This window comes from Theropithecus gelada, chromosome 14 (assembly GCF_003255815.1).
Source record: "Theropithecus gelada isolate Dixy chromosome 14, Tgel_1.0, whole genome shotgun sequence".
In the NCBI taxonomy this organism is placed as follows: Eukaryota; Metazoa; Chordata; class Mammalia; order Primates; family Cercopithecidae; genus Theropithecus; species Theropithecus gelada.
The window spans coordinates 81,693,731-81,714,726 of record NC_037682.1 but is presented as its reverse complement, the minus strand read 5'-3'; the positions used below and the strand labels follow the sequence as shown (position 1 = coordinate 81,714,726).

The following is a 20,996-nucleotide window of genomic DNA, read 5'->3' as shown; positions in this document are numbered from 1 at the left end:
ATTTGAGTTTAAACCCTGATTCTCTTATTCTGCCACATGCTAGCTACATAATCCTGGGGAAACTATCGAATTCTCTAAACCTTGGTTAACTTATCTGTTACATGAGAAGATAAATAAATATGTCTTCTCCCTAGTTGCTATGACTTCAAAGTACATAGGACATATAAAAACAGTTTCTCAAAAAAAGTAAATACTATGCAAACAACATATATTATTGTTTTTATTGTTGCTACAAATATATAGGTTATATTTTACAGCCCCCAGATACCTTGTTTGCAGGGTCAATAAAGAGAATGAACTTCTTGCTCTCAATGTGCAATTATTATGTTAAAGAGCAAACATTTGAACTAAATTTTACTTTGACTATCATATGAAGATTCTAAAATGGCTAAAGTGATGATGTTACGAGTATAAACCTAATTTTTGTGAGAGCACACCAGTGCTCAGGGTATGAGAATACAGATTCCAAACTTTTGACAGAATCCCATTAGACCTAAGACCAGTATTTCTCTGAACAGAACATCTATCTCCTTAATTACTCCATACATTTAACCTGAGGTCTGGGGTTAGAAGAGACTGAGGAACGTCTGCTTACAGTCTCTAACTAGGAAGCTTTGGCTTATAATCTAATTTCAGTGTGTTTTCTCTAGTGATGTAACCCATCTGCATCTTCTTAGTTGCAAAGAACAACCATTAACAGTATAATTCCTTTATTTCAGATTATCACTTAATACATAAATATCAATAATGTAAATGTTATATAAATAAAGGCAAAAATAAATAATATAATTGGCCGGTGGCTCAAGCCTGTAATCCCAGCACTTTGGGAGGCTGAGATGGGCGGATCACAAGGTCAGGAGATCGAGACCATCCTGGCTAACACGGTGAAACCCCGTCTCTACTAAAAAATACAAAAACACTAGCCGGGTGAGGTGGCGGGCGCGTGTAGTCCCAGCTACTCGGGAGGCTGAGGCAGGAGAATGGCGTAAACCCGGGAGGCGGAACTTGCAGTGAGCCGAGATCCAGCCACTGCACTCCAGCCTGGGTGACAGAGCGAGACTCCGTCTCAAAAAAAATAAATAAAAAATAAAATAAAAAATAAAATAAAATAAATAATATAATTAACCAACCAATATTAAAAATTGTATCGGTATTTTTACCAAACACATGTAATGGCTGAAGTAGTATTTTTATACTCCCTTTACCGAAGACTAAACTGAGACTCAGATAGGTTGGCTTTTTTGCTGTTGGTTTGTATTACCTTCCTTTTTCAGCGTTCCAAAGCCCCTCACAATTTCATGAACAACAGCTGCTCCACTCTGAGGGTCAATACCGCCAAACACCCATGAGTCCCGGTGACCTCCCAGAATGACGTATCTGTCTAGAAAGCATCGATACAAGACTATTTGTCATTTTGGGTCAATAAAAGAGAAAATTGCAAACAACTCAATAGCATCTAAATACAAAGCACTCATTACTCAAAAAAAAAAAAAAAAAAAAAAAAAAAAGGCTAGGTTCCCTAAGATTTGTGAAAATATGTTATTTCTGATTTTAATATGTGTTTCTGCTGAGAAATCATAAATGTGATAAAGCAAATATATATTTCAATGTATTACTATAAGTACTACATATAAGTAATTAAGAAAGCTTAATGTTATCCTTATTCACATTTTTTGTAATTCTCTATTACTACTCTCTTACCTAACTTACCACTTTCTAATATATTCAAAATAAGAGAACATAGTGGCCACATAGGAAGTTCTCCAATTCCTATTCTTTCTATTCAGTTTTTAAGGTACAGCTCAAATATTTTCTCCCTCTATGAACCTTTTTTATTTTCTATAGAAAAGGGAATTTCTCTGCCTACCCAGTTCTCGGGAGTAATAAAGCATTGATCACCCTTAAGTATATGGCTCCCTTCACAAACTGTGAGTTCTTTGTCTTGGGTCTGTGTCTTCTTTTATCTCCCCATCTCCAATGCTTATCACAGAGCTGGCACAAAATAGGTACTCAGTATTATTCAATAATAGCCACTTATATATTGCTTAGTGCTCATTAGAATATGCAAACAACAAGAATATCAATATTCTTGATCTAAAATAAATCACTGCTTATAAGAAACATACAATTAATATGTTTAATATACATTTAATAGTACCTGTTTTGGTAAGAAATATAGAACCAAATAGTTCAAAAGAAACTGAGGCTTCATGAACTAAGACTACATATAAAATGTATTAATTAGTAGATCATCTGAACTTCTATGGAAATCATATGTCCATATATTTTATCAGTGGCTTTAGTTGTGGAAAATAAAACTATGCAAAGGATTCATTAATACAAGATTACCTTAATTTTCTAAGAGTGTGATATTTTTATAGATGTTTATAGTTATCATGAAGATATTTCCCTATGAAAATATATTGTAAAAAAAAAAATTCAGAAAACTCAGAAAAAAACGCATCTTTCCCTACCCTGCTTCCCTTGATCCTTTAATTAAGGCCTGCACAATTTATCATTCGCCTTGGTCATCTGCCCAGTCTAGCACCAAACATTCACTTTTCTTCACCACCTGTACCACAATACAAAATTATTTCATATTTATTTATTTTGTTTTTAGGTGAGTTCCACTGGTTTTCTTTGTTCGTTTGTTGGTTTGTTTTGATTCACTTTGCACTCCCAGAGGTTGGCAGTATCCAGCACATAACAGTTACTTGATCAATATTTGCTAAGCAAATGATTCCTTTACCTGGTTCCACTGCTCCTCTGAGAGTACCTATCACATTGTAAATTCTTGTCACTTCACTGGTAGAGTGGATGTGCATCTTGACTTTTCTAATGCAAAGATAAAAGACATTCTTTAAAAAAAAACAAAACTAAACTGGTTAACAGATTAACACTATAAGGGTTAAGGGAATTTTCTCCTCTGCCTTTGAAGGTTCAAATCTGGTCAAATAAACTGAAAATCGATTAACAGGAGAAAAAGATACAAACTGATTAACACATCAGTGTATACAGGAGCCAAACAAAATGTGAGACTCAAACAAAGGCCAAATGGCTGAAGTTTAACTGGCACCCTCTTCACAGGGGAGGGGGAGGTGGGGGACTGCAGGTGGTTTTGAGGGATGGTAAACGGTTTTCAAGAGAGTTAAATGGACCCGAAGAGCAGGCAATAGTTTGTAAATAATTCTCTTTGGAACTTGAATGGAACTAGAGAACAGTCAACAGCTTGTGACAAGGCCTGTGTAAAGTGATATGCCTCAGTCTTCCTTCCTATTATATGAGTTCAATCTTCCCTGGTCAATAAAATTTCAGGGAGGGGAAAGAAAGTCATTGTCTTCCTTCTACAGGAGCTTCAGATAAGGGAACTTCAGAGAGAAACTTCCACTCTGCTCTTGTAGGGTGAAGTAGGAGGTCAGAACTATTGATTCTGAAGCTGCATCTAAGGACTTTTATCCTTTAGTTCAAAGTGCTCAGCATGCCAGAACACCATACTTTGGGTTATCCATTTTCTGAGTTCCAACAACACCCATAATTTTTAAATCTTCAATCTTGTTTAAAGATGTCTAATTGTTCACAGGCAAAAATTACACTGGTTCTAACTTGCAGTTTTGTTTCCTGCTGGTATTACATAAATTTTACTTTTTCTGTCATCCTCTATAGTATTTTTTCTTTTCTTTTTTTTTTTTTCTTGAGATGGAGTCTGGCTCTGTCACCCGGGCTGGAGTGCAGTGGCGCGATCTCAGCTCACTGCAAGCTCCGCCTCCCGGGTTAGCGCCATTCTCCTGCCTTAGCCTCCCGAGTAGCTGGGACTACAGGCGCCCGCCACCACGCCCGGCTATTTTTTTCTACTTTTAGTAGAGAAGGGGTTTCACCGTGTTAGCCAGGATGGTCTCAATCTCCTGACCTTGTGATCCACCCACCTCGGCCTCCCAAAGTGCTCATATTACAGGCGTAAGCCACCGCGCCCGGCCTAGTATTTTTTTTCTTTAAGGCTCCCCCTTAAAAGAGTTAAAATTAAAATAGTCTCTTAACTGTGTAGAAAAGTTTCCAGTAAAGCCAGGTCCAACATTGTAGGGCACTTTGAGACTTCCTCTCCAGCTGCTATCTGGTGATGCTGAGCCACCCATTTTTCTGTTGGACACAAAAAAACATGATTAGCCACAAAAAAAAAAAAAAAAAAAAACCCTGAAGTAACACATTAAAATGTTAATGGATTCACTTTATTGAGAATCTGCTCATAATATCTTTAATGAGTACAAAGTGCTTTGAATATAATATGTCATTTAAACCTTACCACAATTCTGAGGAATTGCTTCCTCCACTTCACAGATGGGGCACAGGAGGCTTAGAGATTAGATAACATGCCCAAAGTCATGCAACTAGTAAATGGTATAATTAAGATTCAAATTATTGATAAGAATTTGATCTGTGTTACCAGTATCTAGTAGTAAATCTAAAAGTGCTTTCCAGAGCATGTGCTGAAGAAAGAGCTTGATGTCTAACTCTCTGAATTTTTCCATTGTTATTTGTCTCACTGGTATATAGTTATTTTTTTTTTTTTTTTTTTTTTTTTTTTTTTTGAGACAGAGTCTCGCTCTGTCGCCCAGGCTGGAGTGCAGTGGCCGGATCTCGGCTCACTACAAGCTCCGCCTCCCGGGTTTACGCCATTCTCCTGCCTCAGCCTCCCGAGTAGCTGGGACTACAGGCGCCTGCCACCTCGCCCGGCTAGTTTTTTGTATTTTTTTTTTTTTTTTTTTTTAGTAGAGACGGGGTTTCACCGTGTTAGCCAGGATGGTCTCGATCTCCTGACCTCGTGATCCGCCCATCTCGGCCTCCCAAAGTGCTGGGATTACAGGCTATATAGTTATTTTTTACAAAGTACTTTCATACACGTCTACTAAGAAGACAGGAGGATCCTTTCTTTTGAAAGGATTTCATTTCAGAAGCCCCTAAAAACTTCAACGCTATTTTTTAAAATTCACAAATAAAGATTCAGGCAGACCACTCAGTACATGCCATGGTCCCTGGTTATCTTTCAGCAGGTGACTGAGAAAGAAAACATGGTAATGTTTATGAAATGGTGGGGTTCTTGTAGTTTCACTTCAGCATATCTGCCTCTACTGTATTAAGATGATGGATTAACTTATTCTTGATTGGGGCATGTAAAACAATATACTTTTACTAAATAGCTACTGAGAGACGAATGTGTTTCCAGACAAACTTAAAAGACTGTTCAAACTGAATAACCTCTACCTTAATTGTAACTACATTTTTATAAAAATTCAGCTGTAAGGCAAAAACAGACTTCTTTGGGCCTACCACGGGCATTTTGTTCCCGTTAAATGAATATTCCAGACAATGGGGGCAACAGAGTCCTTGGCAGAGCTTCCCTTCTAACAAAAAGTAGCCCAAGAAATTATTACTATTTTTTCTAACAAAAAGCAGCCTGAAAAATGTAGCTGCAAACATAGATTAGCGAGCTGAAAAGTGCAGGGGAATGCCGGCAGCTGTGCCAATAGAAAAGGGCTACCTGCGGTCAGGCGCGGTGGCTCACGCTTGTAATCCCAGCACTTTGGGAGGCCGAGGAGGGCGGATCACCTGAGGTCGGGAGTTCGAGATCAGCCTCACCAACATGGAGAAACCCCGTCTCTACTAAAAAAAAAAAAAAAAAAAAAAATAGCTGGGTGTGGTGGCGGCACATGCCTGTAATCCCAACTACTCAGGAGGCTGAGGCAGGAGAATCACTTGAATCCGGGAAGCAGAGACTGCGGTGAGGCGAGATGATGTCATTGCACTCCAGCCTGGGCAACAAGAGCAAAATTCTATCTAAAAAAAAAAAAAAAAGGCTATTACCTGGGGGCCAGGCATGTACATATGGAGGGTCCATCTTCCCTGTTTTTGTTACCACATGCACAGTAACAGAGAAATGAGCAACATGGCGCAGCTCAGGCAGAAAGCTTACCTGAATAATAAAAGATTAGGGTGGGGCTACCAGAAATTCACACCCTATGCAAATGGCACACCTGGTCTAACCAGTTTTTCCATGACTTATATAAATCAGACATCACCTCTTCACCATCTCATCTATAAAACCTTCTGCATTTTGCAGTGGACCAGCAACACACTTTTTTCCAGGACCTCTCTCTGCAGCAGAGAGCTATGCTAATATACTATAAGCTAATAACATCAGTTGCTTTGGGGGTGTAAATGGATGAGAGGAAAACTTTACTATAAATCCCTTTGAATTGTGAACTTTGTAAATGTATTTCCTTTTCAAAATAAAAATTAATAGTCCATATTCCCATAAAACAATATAATATAAAGCCATGATTGTAGTGTCCGCACAAGGAGAGGTAAACAAATGACTAGAAGAGAACATAATAATAGTTATATATAAGAATCTAATATACCAATGGAAAAAATGATACACATATGTGGAGAATAGACGTTTCAGTTGAAAAATGTTACTGAGGTATAAATCCCTTTAGGTCCTTTTCTCACTTTATCAATAAAAAATAAATTCCACAAATATTTGAAAGTTGAATATTAAAATTTCAAACCACAAAAATATTAGAAAGTACAAATAAACGTTGGAAAATGTCTCTGAACATATTTGGTAGACTGTAGATGCCCAGTAATTAATGTATAGACGGTATTGAGTTTATAATTCTGTATCTTATAGTATATCAATTTTGACCATTTGGAGAAGATTTGTTGTCTACTATATTTAAGGCACTGTGTTTTATTCACTAAAAAATATAAATATATAGAAGACTCAGTCTTTCCACCAAAGAGTTTATAAATCACTCAGAAGAAAATACATATAAAACCAATCATAATATAAAACAGAACATGACAGATCAAAGGTAAAGTTCTAAAAAATGTGGACAAAAGAAAGCTTGATTCAGCTTGTGAGATCAGGAATTACTTTCTAAAGAAGGTTTCACTTGATCTGGATTTTAAAGGATGAATAAGGGCTGGGCATGGAAAAATGAGGGTGAAGAGCATTCCAGGCACAGAGGCGGGCAAGCAAAGGGCAAGTGTAAGGCGTGATGACTATTCTGGCTGGGATATAAAATGGCTAACTTTCCTTGAGAAAGAAATTGAAAAACAGTGTAACTCAAGTGCACATGGAGCACTTTTCATAATAAATCATGGCTGTAAAATGAGTCTGGATAAATTAAAAAGGTTGAAATTATACAATCATTTTATTACTCATATACTTCTTTTACTAATCCAACCACAATAAAAGGAATTTAGCAATCAATAACAAAAGTAAATTTAGGAAATTCACAAATACATGGAAATTAAACAACTAACTCCTAAATAACCAATGGATCAAAGAAAAATTCTCTGAAATACAATTTAAAAATGCTTTGAGATGAATGAAAATGAAGACACAATGTACCAATACTTATGAGATGCAGCAAAAGCAGTGCTTAAAGGAAAATGCATAGCTGTAAACACCTATATAGAACGATCTCAAATCAGTAAGCTAAGCTTTCACCTTAATAAACTGGACAAAGAAAACTAAACTAAACTCAGAAAGCATAAGAAAGAAAATTACAAAGATTGAAAGAGAAATAATAAAATAGAGAATAGAGAAAATCAATGAAACAAAGGGTGATTCTTTAAAAAGATGGATTAGAGACTTAAATGTTAGACCTAAAACCATAAAAACCCTAGAAGAAAACCTAGGTATTCAGGACATAGGCATGGGCAAGGACTTCATGTCTAAAACACCAAAGCAATGGCAAAAAAGCCAAAATTGACAAATGGGATCTAATTAAACCAAAGAGCTTCTGCATAGCAAAAGAAACTACCATCAAAGTGAACAGGCAACCTACTGAATGGGAGAAAATTTTTGCAATCTACTCATCTGACAAAAGGCTAATATCCAGAACCTACAAAGAACTCAAACAAATTTACAAGAAAAAAACAACCCCATCAAAAAGTGGGCAAAGGATATGAACAGACACTTCTCAAAAGAAGACATTCATACAGCCAACAGACACATGACAAAATGCTCATCATCACTGGCCATCAGAGAAATGCAAATCAAAACCACAATGAGATACCATCTCACACCAGTTAGAATGGCAGTCATTAAAAAATCAGGAAACAACAGGTGCTGGAGAGGATGTGGAGAAATAGGAACACTTTTACACTGTTGGTGGGACTGTAAACTTGTTCAACCATTGTGCAAAACAGTGTGGCGATTCCTCAAGGATCTAGAACTAGAAATACCATTTGACCCAGCCATACCATAACTGGGGATATACCCAAAGGATTATAAGTCATGCTGCTATAAAGACACATGCACACGTAGGTTTATTGTGGCACTATTCACAATAGCAAAGACTTGGAATCAACCCAAATGTCCATCAGTGACAGACTGGATTAAGAAAATGTGGCACATATACACCATGGAATACTATGCAGCCATAAAAAAGGATGAGTTTGTGTCCTTTGTAGGGACATGGATGCAGCTGGAAACCATCATTCTCAGCAAACTATCGCAAGAACAGAAAACCAAATACCGTATGTTCTCACTCATAGGTGGGAATTGAACAATGAGATCACTTGGACACAGGAAGGGGAACATCACACACTAGGGCCTATTGTGAGGAGGGGGGTGGGGGGAGGGATAGCATTAGGAGATATACCTAATGTAAATGATGAGTTAATGGGTGCAGTACACCAACATGGCACATGTATACATATGTAACAAACCTGCACATTGTGCACATGTACCCTAGAACTTAAAGTATAATAATAAAAAATTAAAAACAGATCAACAAAATTAGCAAACCATTAGTTAGACTGACCAAGTTAAAAAGGGAAGACTGTAATTACTAAAATCAAGAATACAGGAGAGTATATTACTACTATCTTTACCTAATTCTTACCTTTACTGCAGTGGCTGAAATATAAAAGTCATTCTATAAATGTTCCTTGAGTGAGTGGGCTGTGAGAAGACATTAAAGGTCTCCTGAGCAGAGACATAAGAATGAGACAACACTACAATCAATAGAGGTGGCTACTAAATGCTTGTTTAGTTGAGTAGGGAGTAAATAGTGTTTACCAAAGTATCTTTTGCATCAGACATGAATTTGGGTCCCGGCTCTCTCACTTACTCTCTGAACATTGGTTAAAATGAGTGTCACAATACTAACTCATATGGTTGTTTTATAGGTTAATTAAGGAGATGTATGTAAAGCATTTAGTACAACAGTAAGTGCTAAAGCATAATTAGCATTCCATGCAGGATACCTGCTATTACTGTTACTGTTGGCACTATAATTATCATCCTAGAAGTTACTCTAGAAGACAAATTAAAACTGCATAATCACACTGTGTTCAGTATATATGTAAAGAAAAATAGGAAAAAACATACATGGTGTCTCCTTTCTCTCCCATTCAAGTCAACATAAAGTTTTTACCATCACTCACATTTCATCAATTTTTTATTTAAGTTCTCAGCATTCTTGGACCGTTATATAACTTTATATCTCTCCTCGTTTTCTCACATGTGTATTAATAAACTTTTATTTCATGATATATTCCATTTGTAAAACACTGTCTTTTCTATTTAATGCACAATGCTAAACTGCTACCCACTTGAGAGAACCTGAGAATTGAGTAGCTTGGCACACTCCCAAGGCACATGTGCAAAGAGAGTAAATTTTCACAGTGAAATTCATAAGCAAACCATATGTTCTTTTAAACAATTTTTAAAAACTAAATTACACTTATATGGACTATTTCATTATGGCTTAGAAAGTGGATAAATAGAAATGCCTATTTTTAATTATGAAATTTTGAATGTAAAATGCACTTTTCCATGAAAGTTATGTTATTAACGGTGATTGTATTTGTAAAATGGCTTACAGAGGCTGACACAGTAATGTCAGATGAATTACATTTGTAATTTTTCAATCAGGTAATTCCATTACACAATCAGAGCACAGCTGATATTGACCTAGTAAACCAGACCAAATTGAAAACATTTAAATAAATCTCACATCTAATTCCATGATATTATGCATGCTTTTTTCCTAATTACAAAGATAATACAGGTTCATGTTTTATTTTTTTGTTTTTTTTGAGACTGAGTCTCACTCTGTTGCCCAGGCTGGAGTGCAGTGGTGTGATCTCGGCTCACTGCAACCTCTGCCTCCGAGGTTCAAGCGATTCTCCTGCCTCAGACTCCCGAGTAGCTCGGGCTACAGGCAATCACCACCATGCCCAGCTAAGTTTTGTATTTTTAGTACAGACGGGGTTTCACCATGTTGGCCAGGATGGTCTCCATCTCTTCACCTCATGATCCACTCGCCTCAGCCTCCCAAAGTGCTGGGATTACAAGCATGAGCCACAGCGCCCAGCCCCATGTTTTAAATTTTTATATAACTGAGATAATACTATATATATATATATATATATATAGTTTTGAAATTTGCTTTTCTTCACTCAATAGTATATCATAAGCATTTTTCTATATTATTAATTATTCTGGTACAACATATAATATCTTTTAATCACTTCATTTACTATCATAGTCATTAATATTTGAGTACATATCAATTGTTGAAGATCTGTGTTGTCTACAGTTTTCCACTATTACAAGTAATGCTAAAATGAGTTTTATCTTTTAAATACCATGAATACTTAGTCTTTATTTATACATATTTTTAGGCAAATGCATAGTCTATAGTGCTATCAAAAGTTGTGCCTGTGTCCTGAATCTTAAACAATGTAGTAAAGTTTATAGCCCCAAGGAAGAAAGACCAGGGTACTTTCTCAATCTGCCCTTAAATTGAACAGATGCATCCTACTCCCCAGATGTCTGGCTCCTCACCTCTGAAACTGAGTGCCTTGTCCTAGGTCAAAAAGTGCTTCCTCATAAATATTGGAATAAAATGATTAAGAAATGCTTGAACTCAAAGAAGAAAAGGGACTAACTGGCCAGATGCTTTGGTATCTATCAATTTCACTTTTAGGAAAGCCAGTGTTCTCTCACCTCTAAAGAATAATGCTGGCTGGGCACGGTGACTCACGCCTGTAATCCCAGCACTTTGGGAGGCTGAGGCGGGCAGATCACCTGAGATCAGGAGTTCAAGACCAGCCTGACTAGCATGGTGAAACCCCATCTCTACTAAAAATACAAAAATCAGTCGGGCATAGTGGTGGGCACCTGTAATCCCAGCTACTCAGGGGCTGAGGCAAGAGAATTGCTTGAACCCGGGAGGTGGGGGTTGCAGTGAGCCAATATCGTACCACTGCACTCCAGCCTGGGCAACAGAGTGAGACTCTGTCTCAAAAAAAAAAAAAAAAAAAAAAAAAAGGACATGGCAATGGGAGAAAGAAGCACAGGAAAGAGCAAACAGTTCCAATGCCAGGTTAAGTGGAACAAATCTGGGAAAGTTTTGATAATGAAAGCAGAAAATTTCGATAATGAAAGCAGAAGGAGAAGAAGAATAGAGATATAAACAAAATGGAAGTGGCTCTCATAGTGTGTAATTCTGGGTCCTCTCAGACTTAGTCAGAGGAACACATGAGTAAGAGATTTACTAGGGAAAAGCATGTGTGGAAAATGAGGAGAGAGCTAGGAAACCCTGAGAAAATCCTTAGACTGCAAGGTAGGTCTAATATTGAATAAAGGAAAAAGGGAGGAGGAAAAGAAAGAGGAGTGTTGGGTGCAGCATCTATTTGAGCCAGGCTATCAGGGAGTTCCTGGGTTAAACTTTTGCATCAGAGGAGTCCCATGCCTTCCAGAAGCAGGCCTGTAGTAGTATCCTTGCCACACTCAGTCATTGCCTGAGAAGAACTACAGGAAGCATGGTCTTGACACAAATAGAGTGGGGTTTTAAAGCACAGCATCTGGAGCAATTGATCAATTAGGCTCCCTGCAGTTACATATCTGAAAGGCTCATTTTCATGGCTGTCATACACTAGATACTCACGTACATACTAAATTCCAGAACAGAACCACTACTCTATTTTATAGTGATAAAATTACAAGGGGCACCTATGTTGGAAAATTTAAGTACTAAAAAATGGAGATAAAAGGCTAACATTTGAAAACTATCAATAATGAAAATTACCCAAACAGCCATCCATTGTTTCTTACGAACTTACTCTAGGAGCTTCTGTGCATCATAGTATCCAATTGGATGAACGGGAATACTTGGAAGACCAACAGCCTCTACAATTCCACGCCTATAAGCATATTCTGAGAAAAAAAAAATTGCCATATTTCCAGTAAAAACTCAGTTTCATTCAAATGGTTCTCTGTAAATCACATTAAATACATTCTAATGTCACATTTGCTAGAATTGTTAAAGTAAAACAGATTAAAAGTTCAAATATTAGCGAGAATGCGGAGCAACTGAAATCCCCATACATTACTTGTATGAGTCTAGTCTAAAATTATACAATCACTTAAGATAACTCTTTTGAAAAGCAATGTCAAGCAGAAATGTACACTACGGCACAGCAATTCCACTCCTGAGTATTTACTCTAGAAAGATGAGCACATGCCCACAAGAAGATGTGTACAAAATTGTTCATAACAGTCACATTTATATTAGCCAAATATTAGACAAAGTCCAGGTTTCTAACAGAAGAATGAATAAACAATCCATAGTATAATCCCACAATGGAATGCTAATCAATCATCGAAAGAAAAAAACTAATACATACAATGTGATGGAAAATCTCAAATTACTACACTGAAATAAACAAAGCTTTAAAAAAAAATCTACTGTTTGATTCCATTTACTTGAAGTTCAAACCCAGGCAAACTAATACACGATGCTAGATATTAGAAAGTGATTGGTTCTAGGGGACACAGAGAAAATTGACCAGAAAGGGGTACAAAAGAACTTTCCAGAGTGATGGAAATGCCCTTATATCCTATTTTTAGTGACATAAACACACGCAATTTGCAAAATTTATTGAACTGAACTCTTAAGATCTGTGTATTTCATTGCATGTAAACTCTACCTCAAAATAAGCACACACATTCTATCATTTCTTCAGATTTAAGAAAAATTAGAGCTGTTTTTCCTTTTTTTTTTCTGTGTTTTTAAAACAATCTGATAAGAAACTTAGGTAACTGCAAATCCGTATTCTTTCTGTGCATAAAATGACATAATAATATGTTGTGTGGGATTTGTTTTCAAATTCTCTAGAATAATAGCAAAAAATTGGAATGATAAATAAAACAAGATTGACAACATGTTGATAACTGTCTCTACTTTCATATATGTTAGAATTATGCCATAATAAAAAGTAAAATTAGAAGGAAAATAAAAATGTATAGGGCACAAAAAAATAATTCAATAAACATTAGTCTCATAGAAATAACATAATTTTCCCCCTAAAATACCATCATTCAAATCTGAAGAAAATCAACAGAAACATTCCAGTTAATCTCATTTTATTTTCATTATTTTGACTTTGCATAACTAATAAAGCTTAGGCTAAGCTGCATTTTTTAAAACTTCGAAATAAAAAGGTGGAGTAAATAAAGTTCAGGTATATTTATGTAATTTTGCTATAAGGTAATATGTATCATTTTTTAAAAAAGAAAAAATATTCTGACAATATATTACATTCTAAGATTTACAAAACCAAAAAAAAAAAAAAAGTATATAATCTTTACAGGAGTCTATGATTTAAGAGTAAAACCAGATGAAGACGTAAACGTCACAGATAACTTGGCAAAGTATTTCACACAAGTTTTAAAAATTTAGTTAGCTTTAAACCACACAAACTTAATGATCACAGATTTTTGTAAACATCATCAAATAGTTGAGCACATTCAAAATAAATCAGCTCCCTTTGTTAATGTTTTACAGGGGAGCCTTTCAGCATAGGACTAGTATGTGGACTCTGTGAGCCAGACTGTCTGAATTTGAATCCAACTGCTCATTTAGAGGAGGGGTGATCTTGGGCTGACTTCTAGTCTCACTTTCCTCCCCTGTCAAATAAGAGATAATAACATCCCCTAGCTTTAGGGTTGTTAATGCAAGTAAAATGCTGCCATTTAGGAAATACTCTTTTAAAGTTATCTCTGTTATCTTATAGCAATGAAGCAATATGCATTTCCTGGGCTCTATATCCTAAATTGGCCATTTAACAAGTTTATGGAACTTCTGCTCTCCTGTCCCTTACCCACAACTGTGAAATCCAAAAACACTGTGAAATTTGTAAATCTGGGGGGAATTTATTTAACAGCAAAACCTGATCTGAGCTGAACTCATTTGAAAGCAAAATTCAACTTGAGCAGACACAAGCCTGTTTATATTCCTTATTCCCCGCCCCCCACTTACTACTTAGTGTAAGTATTCATACACTCTGCAGCAAAAATATTTATATGCTTTTTCCTCATATTCTGTCCCAGGCCCCTACATCACTGTTATGCAAGTTATGGTATATGTGTAACACCATAATGTTTTTTAAATATCTGAAAAAGTCTGAATTCGAAAACCCACCAGGCCCAAGTTTCCAAATAACGGGGTAAGGGACCTGAACCAATCATTTTAGAGCTCAAAATTCTTTCATTCTTAAATGCAAAGAGAATAAAAAAAGACATGCTTAGTCCATTGTGCCAAAGGAAATTCTATAATAAAGTCTCTTTCAAATGTTAAGTTTCCTGTTATATTCAAGGATTGATCACTCACCATTTGCTGGGTAACCTGGTGTGAGAGGGTCTCCTGCACCATTCAGATTTAGGATATTTCCACGCTGGACACCACCTCCAGGAAGATTCCAACCATCTGGATAAGACTTTACCCCAGGAGCAAAGTAGTCAGCAGGGTCTGAGTAGAGAATGACTCCTTTGGCCCCTGCCAGCTGGGCATTTTTAACCTAGAAAACACAGTGTCTTTCTTTCCTTATTTTAAACTGGTTGTTCCAGATTCGGTAACATCAGTTTTCAATATTACACTTAAATAAGTAGTAGAACTTTATCTCCAAACTTTTGTCATTAGGCCTACAACAAAGGATATCTCAGAGAGAATTTCCCTTTTCTTTTTGCTACTATAAGCTCCAGAAATCCTCAGAGCGTCAGATTTGGTAATGTTCTTATTAGTGGTAGTGAGTATTTGCTTTTTCCTTCCTCTAGCTTAGAAGTATAATAAGCAAGTAGATCCCACAGGCCAAATTCCTATTTGTTCTACAGTCAAAAGGGAATTTTTTAAAAGTTAATTTCCCACTAAAAAGAAAAATATATTTATTAACTAATAAAATGAGAGTAATATTTAAATTTGCTATGTGTAAACTGTTTTCCCTCATTATTTATAACAATTCATACTACAATTTAATTTAGTAAATATTTTTGTAGAAAATATTTAAAACAAAAATACTGAAACTTAATAATAAACTCAGTGCATGTTTCTTTGTAGGCCACAGGCATAACCTGTAAGCACAGAAAAATTTGTTCTGTTCACCCTAACCATCTGCACTGGCCAAATTCCAATGATCAAATTTAACCCTGGGATATAACCTAGTAAATGTAAGCTTTATGCCAACCTTTCTGTAACATGGGCACATCACAGAATACAAGAAAATCATCGTATTCATAAAGTTTTAAGAAAATGATTCTACACATGTAAAACCCACTATGAGGGAGAGGAAAAAAAGATGATTTTTTACCTTATTTCCTCTGAAAACTTTCCCATATCTGGCAATTACAATTTTCCCAGAGCAATTGATTTTCATGTCCCGTTCCAATTTAAAGAAGTCTTCAGTTCGTGCATAGTTAACATACACTAGATCGCCCTGTTGAGATCAGGAATGACTTCATGTAAGTCAGATGTAAAACAAGGAGGTTTTTCTGCATGGGGACTGCTGGACATTTTTGAAAGAAGGAGGAGGTTAGAGCACACAAGAGGGTCAGAAATGTATGAGCTCCGAAGAAGAGATTCAAGGGAAAAGTGAATTTAAATTGAGAATGGAATTAGATGGGCTAGAAGTATATGAATTAAGTAATATTTGTTTGTATTTGTCCCACATTTAGTGGCTATGAAGCTGAAGCTACAGAAGCACTCTCCCACAGAAAAGTATTATACATATACACATTGTGGCACGCAACATGAAGGGGTCCAGATACCCTAGGCTCAGAAGCCCTTAATGAGATCTTTCCTTTCTTCAGAGTGTGTTCACAGGGAGCAGTTTAATGGTTCTTAACAACTACCAAGTAAAGAAAAATAGGTAACATCACTGGTTTATAGGTCTAATTTCAATCATTAATGTGATGATGTGCAAATCTTATATCATATTTGAGTCTCAATATTCTCATTTGCTAAATGACCTGCTAGATTAAATCAGTGACCTTCCAAGCTTTTTTTGCTCACCTGTTCCCTAAATTAATGTTGGCAATGTACCCCTTCATCTGAAATTTTAAATGTTTTATCATACCTTTAAGTAGCTGCAAAGCATGCAATATCTGGCTTACTATAAATATTAACATTTTTAGATGAAATTGTATATAACTTTTATATCAATCCAAAGGAATTTAAAAACTATGTTTATTTACTATTCAACATCATCAATTTTAAAAAATACATGAACATGCTCTTCTTTACACTCAAAATTTTGTCATCTCTTTTTTTCTCTTGAACTTGTATATTGTCCACCTCCCTCCACAGAATTTTACTGTAAAGTAAAATATATTTGTACTGGGCACTAGGATGAGCTGTCCAGGTTCATGGTCAATGAGGGACTTTTTGCTCCAGCTGCAGGGAAGGCTCTCTGCAGACAACCTTCATCTGTCAGCCCCTTCAAGGATTGCCTCAGCTATAGACAGCCCCCTTGCTCAAGGTCATGTCCTTTCCTAGAATGCCACACATTCAGTGACTGATTGATGTGAGGGTATAGAGACCTGGACATCTCAGTCTAACATAGGACAATTCTGAGAAACTATTCCAGACCTCCTTATAGGCTTAGCCAAGGCTATCCTTGAGCTGGCATTGCAGGGTGACTTCTCCCTCTGCCTAATCCAGCTCTCCTTCTCACAGATGTTGATCCCAAGAGAACACTCCATAATTATCAACTAGCATTCTAAATTTCATTCCAGAATCTATTACCTTAAATATGGGTATGCTTGAAAGTCTTTTATTAATCACTGTCAAATCTCCTTGAATCAGTATATCTATATAAGTCAATTTTTTAAAAGAAGTATTTATATTTGTGACAGATTGTGTTAAGAAACAGCTTCAGGAGTAAGTTATAATTATAGGCCAGATATGGTGGCTCATGCCTGTAATCCCAGCACTTTAGGAGGCTGGGGCGGGTAGATCACTTGAGGTTGGGAGTTCAAGACCAGCCTGGCGAACATAGTGAAAACCCATCTCTACTAAAAACATAAAAAGCAGCTGGGCGTGGTGGCAAGCGCCTGTAATCCCAGCTACTTGGGGGCTGAGTCACGAGAATTGCTTGAACACGGGAGGTGGAGGTTGCAGTTAGCTGAGATCATACTAATGCACTCTAGCCTGGGTGACAGAGAAAGACTTGGTCTCAAAAAAAAAAAAAAAAGATAAAGTTATAATTGTAATTACTAGTAGTATCAAATTAAATCTAACAACATCATTGCAATTCTTATAAATAATGCATAACCATCATACTTGATTAGAAATATATCTTAATGCAATGAGTGGGACAGTGAAGCATTATCTTAACACATTTGTTCAGTAAGTGAACAAATTATTGCTAGAATGAGATGGATCAGCAACAACAGTTCAATTTACATTTATTGTTTTTACAGTAAGTTCTGAGAAAACTTGGATAGGAATGAAAGATTTGTTATGGAATTGTCACTAACTTATTTAAACTTCTTTCAAGTTATAATCTGAAAATCACAAATTGATCTTTCATACAAGTGTATTTTAATGATATTAGCTGGAAACTCAATTGAGTTTACCTTTAATTTTGCTCAATTGTAAACTTTGAATTGCTAAGAATTTGTTACCCAGCTGTTAGAATCATTCGTTATCTTAACATTGAAAACAATATTTCTAATTGTCTCTTTTTTTTGAGCCCCAGAGATTTTTACAACACAGAGAAATGCTTCATATTGACTTAGAATGGGTGGGAGATGTTTTTCATTTGTAAAATAAGATGAAAATGCTTGTAAATAGGGAGCAGGACCACATGACAGGCTAGCTTTCGATACCATGAAAAAGTACACAGGGTAATTGATGATCTGGAAACTGATCTCTTTAAAACCTTGTCATGCTTGCCTTTGGAAAGTCTTTACACAGCCCAATTTGAAAGCCCTGTCCCAGATGATTTCCAAAATCCTATCATTTTATTTTGGGTATTGTTTCCCTTTTTGACTACCTTTTTCATAGCATGTACACAACAAATATATATGAGATATTAAAATAGAATTGTCTCCAAGCTGATTCTAGGATTCATTTCACAAATTGGTGAAGATCTATCATGTGTTAGGCAGTGCCCTATGTAATGCAACAAATCTCTGCCCTTGAAGGAACTTACACTGCAAGTCGTCCTTCAGTCACAATGGGATTAAGTCTTATTAAACTCACCTAAGTTGAAAATAATTATATGTCTAAAGTGTGTTTTTGACTTAGGATACCTTCAATTTATAATGGGTTTATCCAGACATAACCTCATGGTAAGTTGAGAAGTGGATTGAATGAGTATGGCTATTGCACCATCATAAAGTCAAAAAATTTTAAGTAGCCATCTTAAGTTGGGGATTTCCTGTAACGTGGATGGGACAATACAATAATGAGCATTAAATTTAATAACTAAGCAAAGCATACATTATATTAAAAGGTGATAAGTAGTATAGAAAAAAATAAAAAGCATTTAAATAGAGTATACAAATGGTGAACTGGAGCTTAAGTGGGTGTAATATTAAATAAAATGTGAATCTAATTGGGAAACTGACATTTGAATCTTTGCCTAAATGTAAAAGGATTACATTTAGCTCTTGTATTTCTTCCTAAGACCAATGTAACATAATGCACTATTAATCACAACACTATATTTCTGATTTATCATTGTTAGCCCTCTCTGGAGCACACTCTTATTCTATTTTAACTGTGGCTACAAAGTCATTAACCAATTTGATTTCAGCAAAATAATTTTTTTAGTGTAAGTATCCTACATGAAATTTATCCTTAATATAACTTTGAGGAGACTATACCTTTACATGTCTCTAAATATGGCTGTCCTTTGATATATCAGCAATCCTCACAAAACAAATTGTGAGGGAGAGAAAGCTGAAAAAGATATTAGCTTAAAAATGAGAGTAAACTTTGAAAATGAAAACAAGTGTGACAGATATTCCCTCTCAGCACTTCTCAAATGCAAGTTGTCACTGTGAGTTAGAAAAGAGCTTTGTTTTTAGACAAAGACCTTCTTGTACAATTTACACTGTACCATCCATTGTTCTGTGACTGTGAATAAATAGAATCTTGCACTCTTAGCCTGGAATTTTCTTTGTTTCCTTAAGCTTCCATCTCCCTAACTCTTATTTATAGAGATAGAATTGGGAGGCAAAACCAGTGATTCTCAAAGATGGTCCCTGAACCCTCAGAAACAATATCACACTTGTTACAAGCACAAACTCTAAGGCTCCACCCCATTAAAATTAGGAAGTGGAAACCAAAATCTGTGTTTTACAAGCCATCCAGATTATTGTGACAGACACTAAAGCTTGAGAACGACTAGAATAGGCTATATTTTATCAACACTGCAAATTGCTAATTTTAAACATCATAAAGCAGAGTCCCATATTTCCTATTCCACAGGATTCAGACGTAAATTCAAAGATTACTGATCGTGAAATCGTGAATTTTTTTTTTTTTTTTTGAAACGGAGTCTAGCTCTGTTGCCCAGGCTGAAGTGCATAAATTTAAATAATAATTTAAAATAGCTAAAAAATATGAAATGTACTTTAAAAATCTTAAATGACTGTTATCTATTGAAAAACTTGAAGTGTGAAGTGTGAAACTGAAGAACACTGAAATGTATTGAGCAGTGAAAAGATTATGTATAAAAAACAGGTGGGCCTGATGTGGAGGCAGGCGGATCACCTGAGGTCAGGAGTTGCGATCTCGGCCCACTGCAAGCTCCACCTCCCGAGTTCACGCCATTCTCCTGCCTCAGCCTCCCGAGTAGCTGGGACTACAGGCGCCCGCCACCACGCCTGGCTAACTTTTTTGTATTTTTAGTAGAGACAGGGTTTCACCGTGTTAGCCAGAATGGTCTCCATCTACTGACCTCGTGATCCACCCGCCTCAGCCTCCCAGAGCGCTGGGATTGCAGGTGTGAGCCACCGCCGCCCGGCCCGTGAAATGTTTTAAACACACATATGGACACACATAGTTTTGAAAGAATTAACACTCCACTGGGTTACAGATGATCCAGTGAGGAACACCGATCAGCAAACTCATCTGATATTTGAACATAAACAGCAAACCCATACAACATGTGTGCTCTTTCTATTTAGCCATTGATCTGGAAGATTTTAAGTCTATTTGAAGGAAATAAGAGACAATGATCTTTATAACTCTTTCTTATGATTAATAGTAATGTCAAAGTCCAAAAATTATTTGGAAGATTTTAATTGGGTATGTAGTAAACCTACCCACTAATTTAGGTGTAATCTTCTCCCTATAACATGATGTTTTCTCATCCAGAAACATAAACGGTTTAACTGTTTTTTGTTTTGTTTTGTTTTTCTGAGATGGAGTCTCCCTCTGTCGCCCAGGCTGGAATCCAGTGGCGCCATCTCGGCTCACTGCAAACTCCGCCTCCCGGGTTCACGCCATTCTCCTGTCTCAGCCTCCGGAGTAGCTGGGACTACAGGTGTGTGCCACCGCATCTGGCTAATTTTTTTTTGTATCTTTCATAGAGATGGGGTTTCACCATGTTGGCCAGGCTGATCTCAAACTCCTGACCTCAGGTGATCCGCCTGCCTCCGCACCCGGTCAACCTGTTTTTTTATACATAAT

The 20,996-nt window shown here is 36.4% G+C and overlaps 1 protein-coding gene across 5 annotated transcripts in view; it reads right to left on the bottom strand.

The window, feature by feature from the left end:
* The window catches only part of FOLH1B (folate hydrolase 1B), a 67,132-nt gene that overhangs the window by 27,614 nt on the left and 18,522 nt on the right, over nt 1–20,996 (bottom strand). For 4 of the 5 annotated variants that reach the window (XM_025356042.1, XM_025356044.1, XM_025356043.1 and 1 more), the window contains 6 exons: nt 15,664–15,789; nt 14,691–14,877; nt 12,142–12,235; nt 4,036–4,134; nt 2,750–2,835; nt 1,262–1,381 (listed from right to left, as the gene is read on the bottom strand). In XM_025356042.1, coding sequence (XP_025211827.1) covers nt 1,262–1,381; nt 2,750–2,835; nt 4,036–4,134; nt 12,142–12,235; nt 14,691–14,877; nt 15,664–15,789 — 712 coding nt within the window. The remainder of the gene's footprint in view (nt 1–1,261; nt 1,382–2,749; nt 2,836–4,035; nt 4,135–12,141; nt 12,236–14,690; nt 14,878–15,663; nt 15,790–20,996) is intronic. The other variant, XM_025356045.1, reaches the window with a different exon arrangement.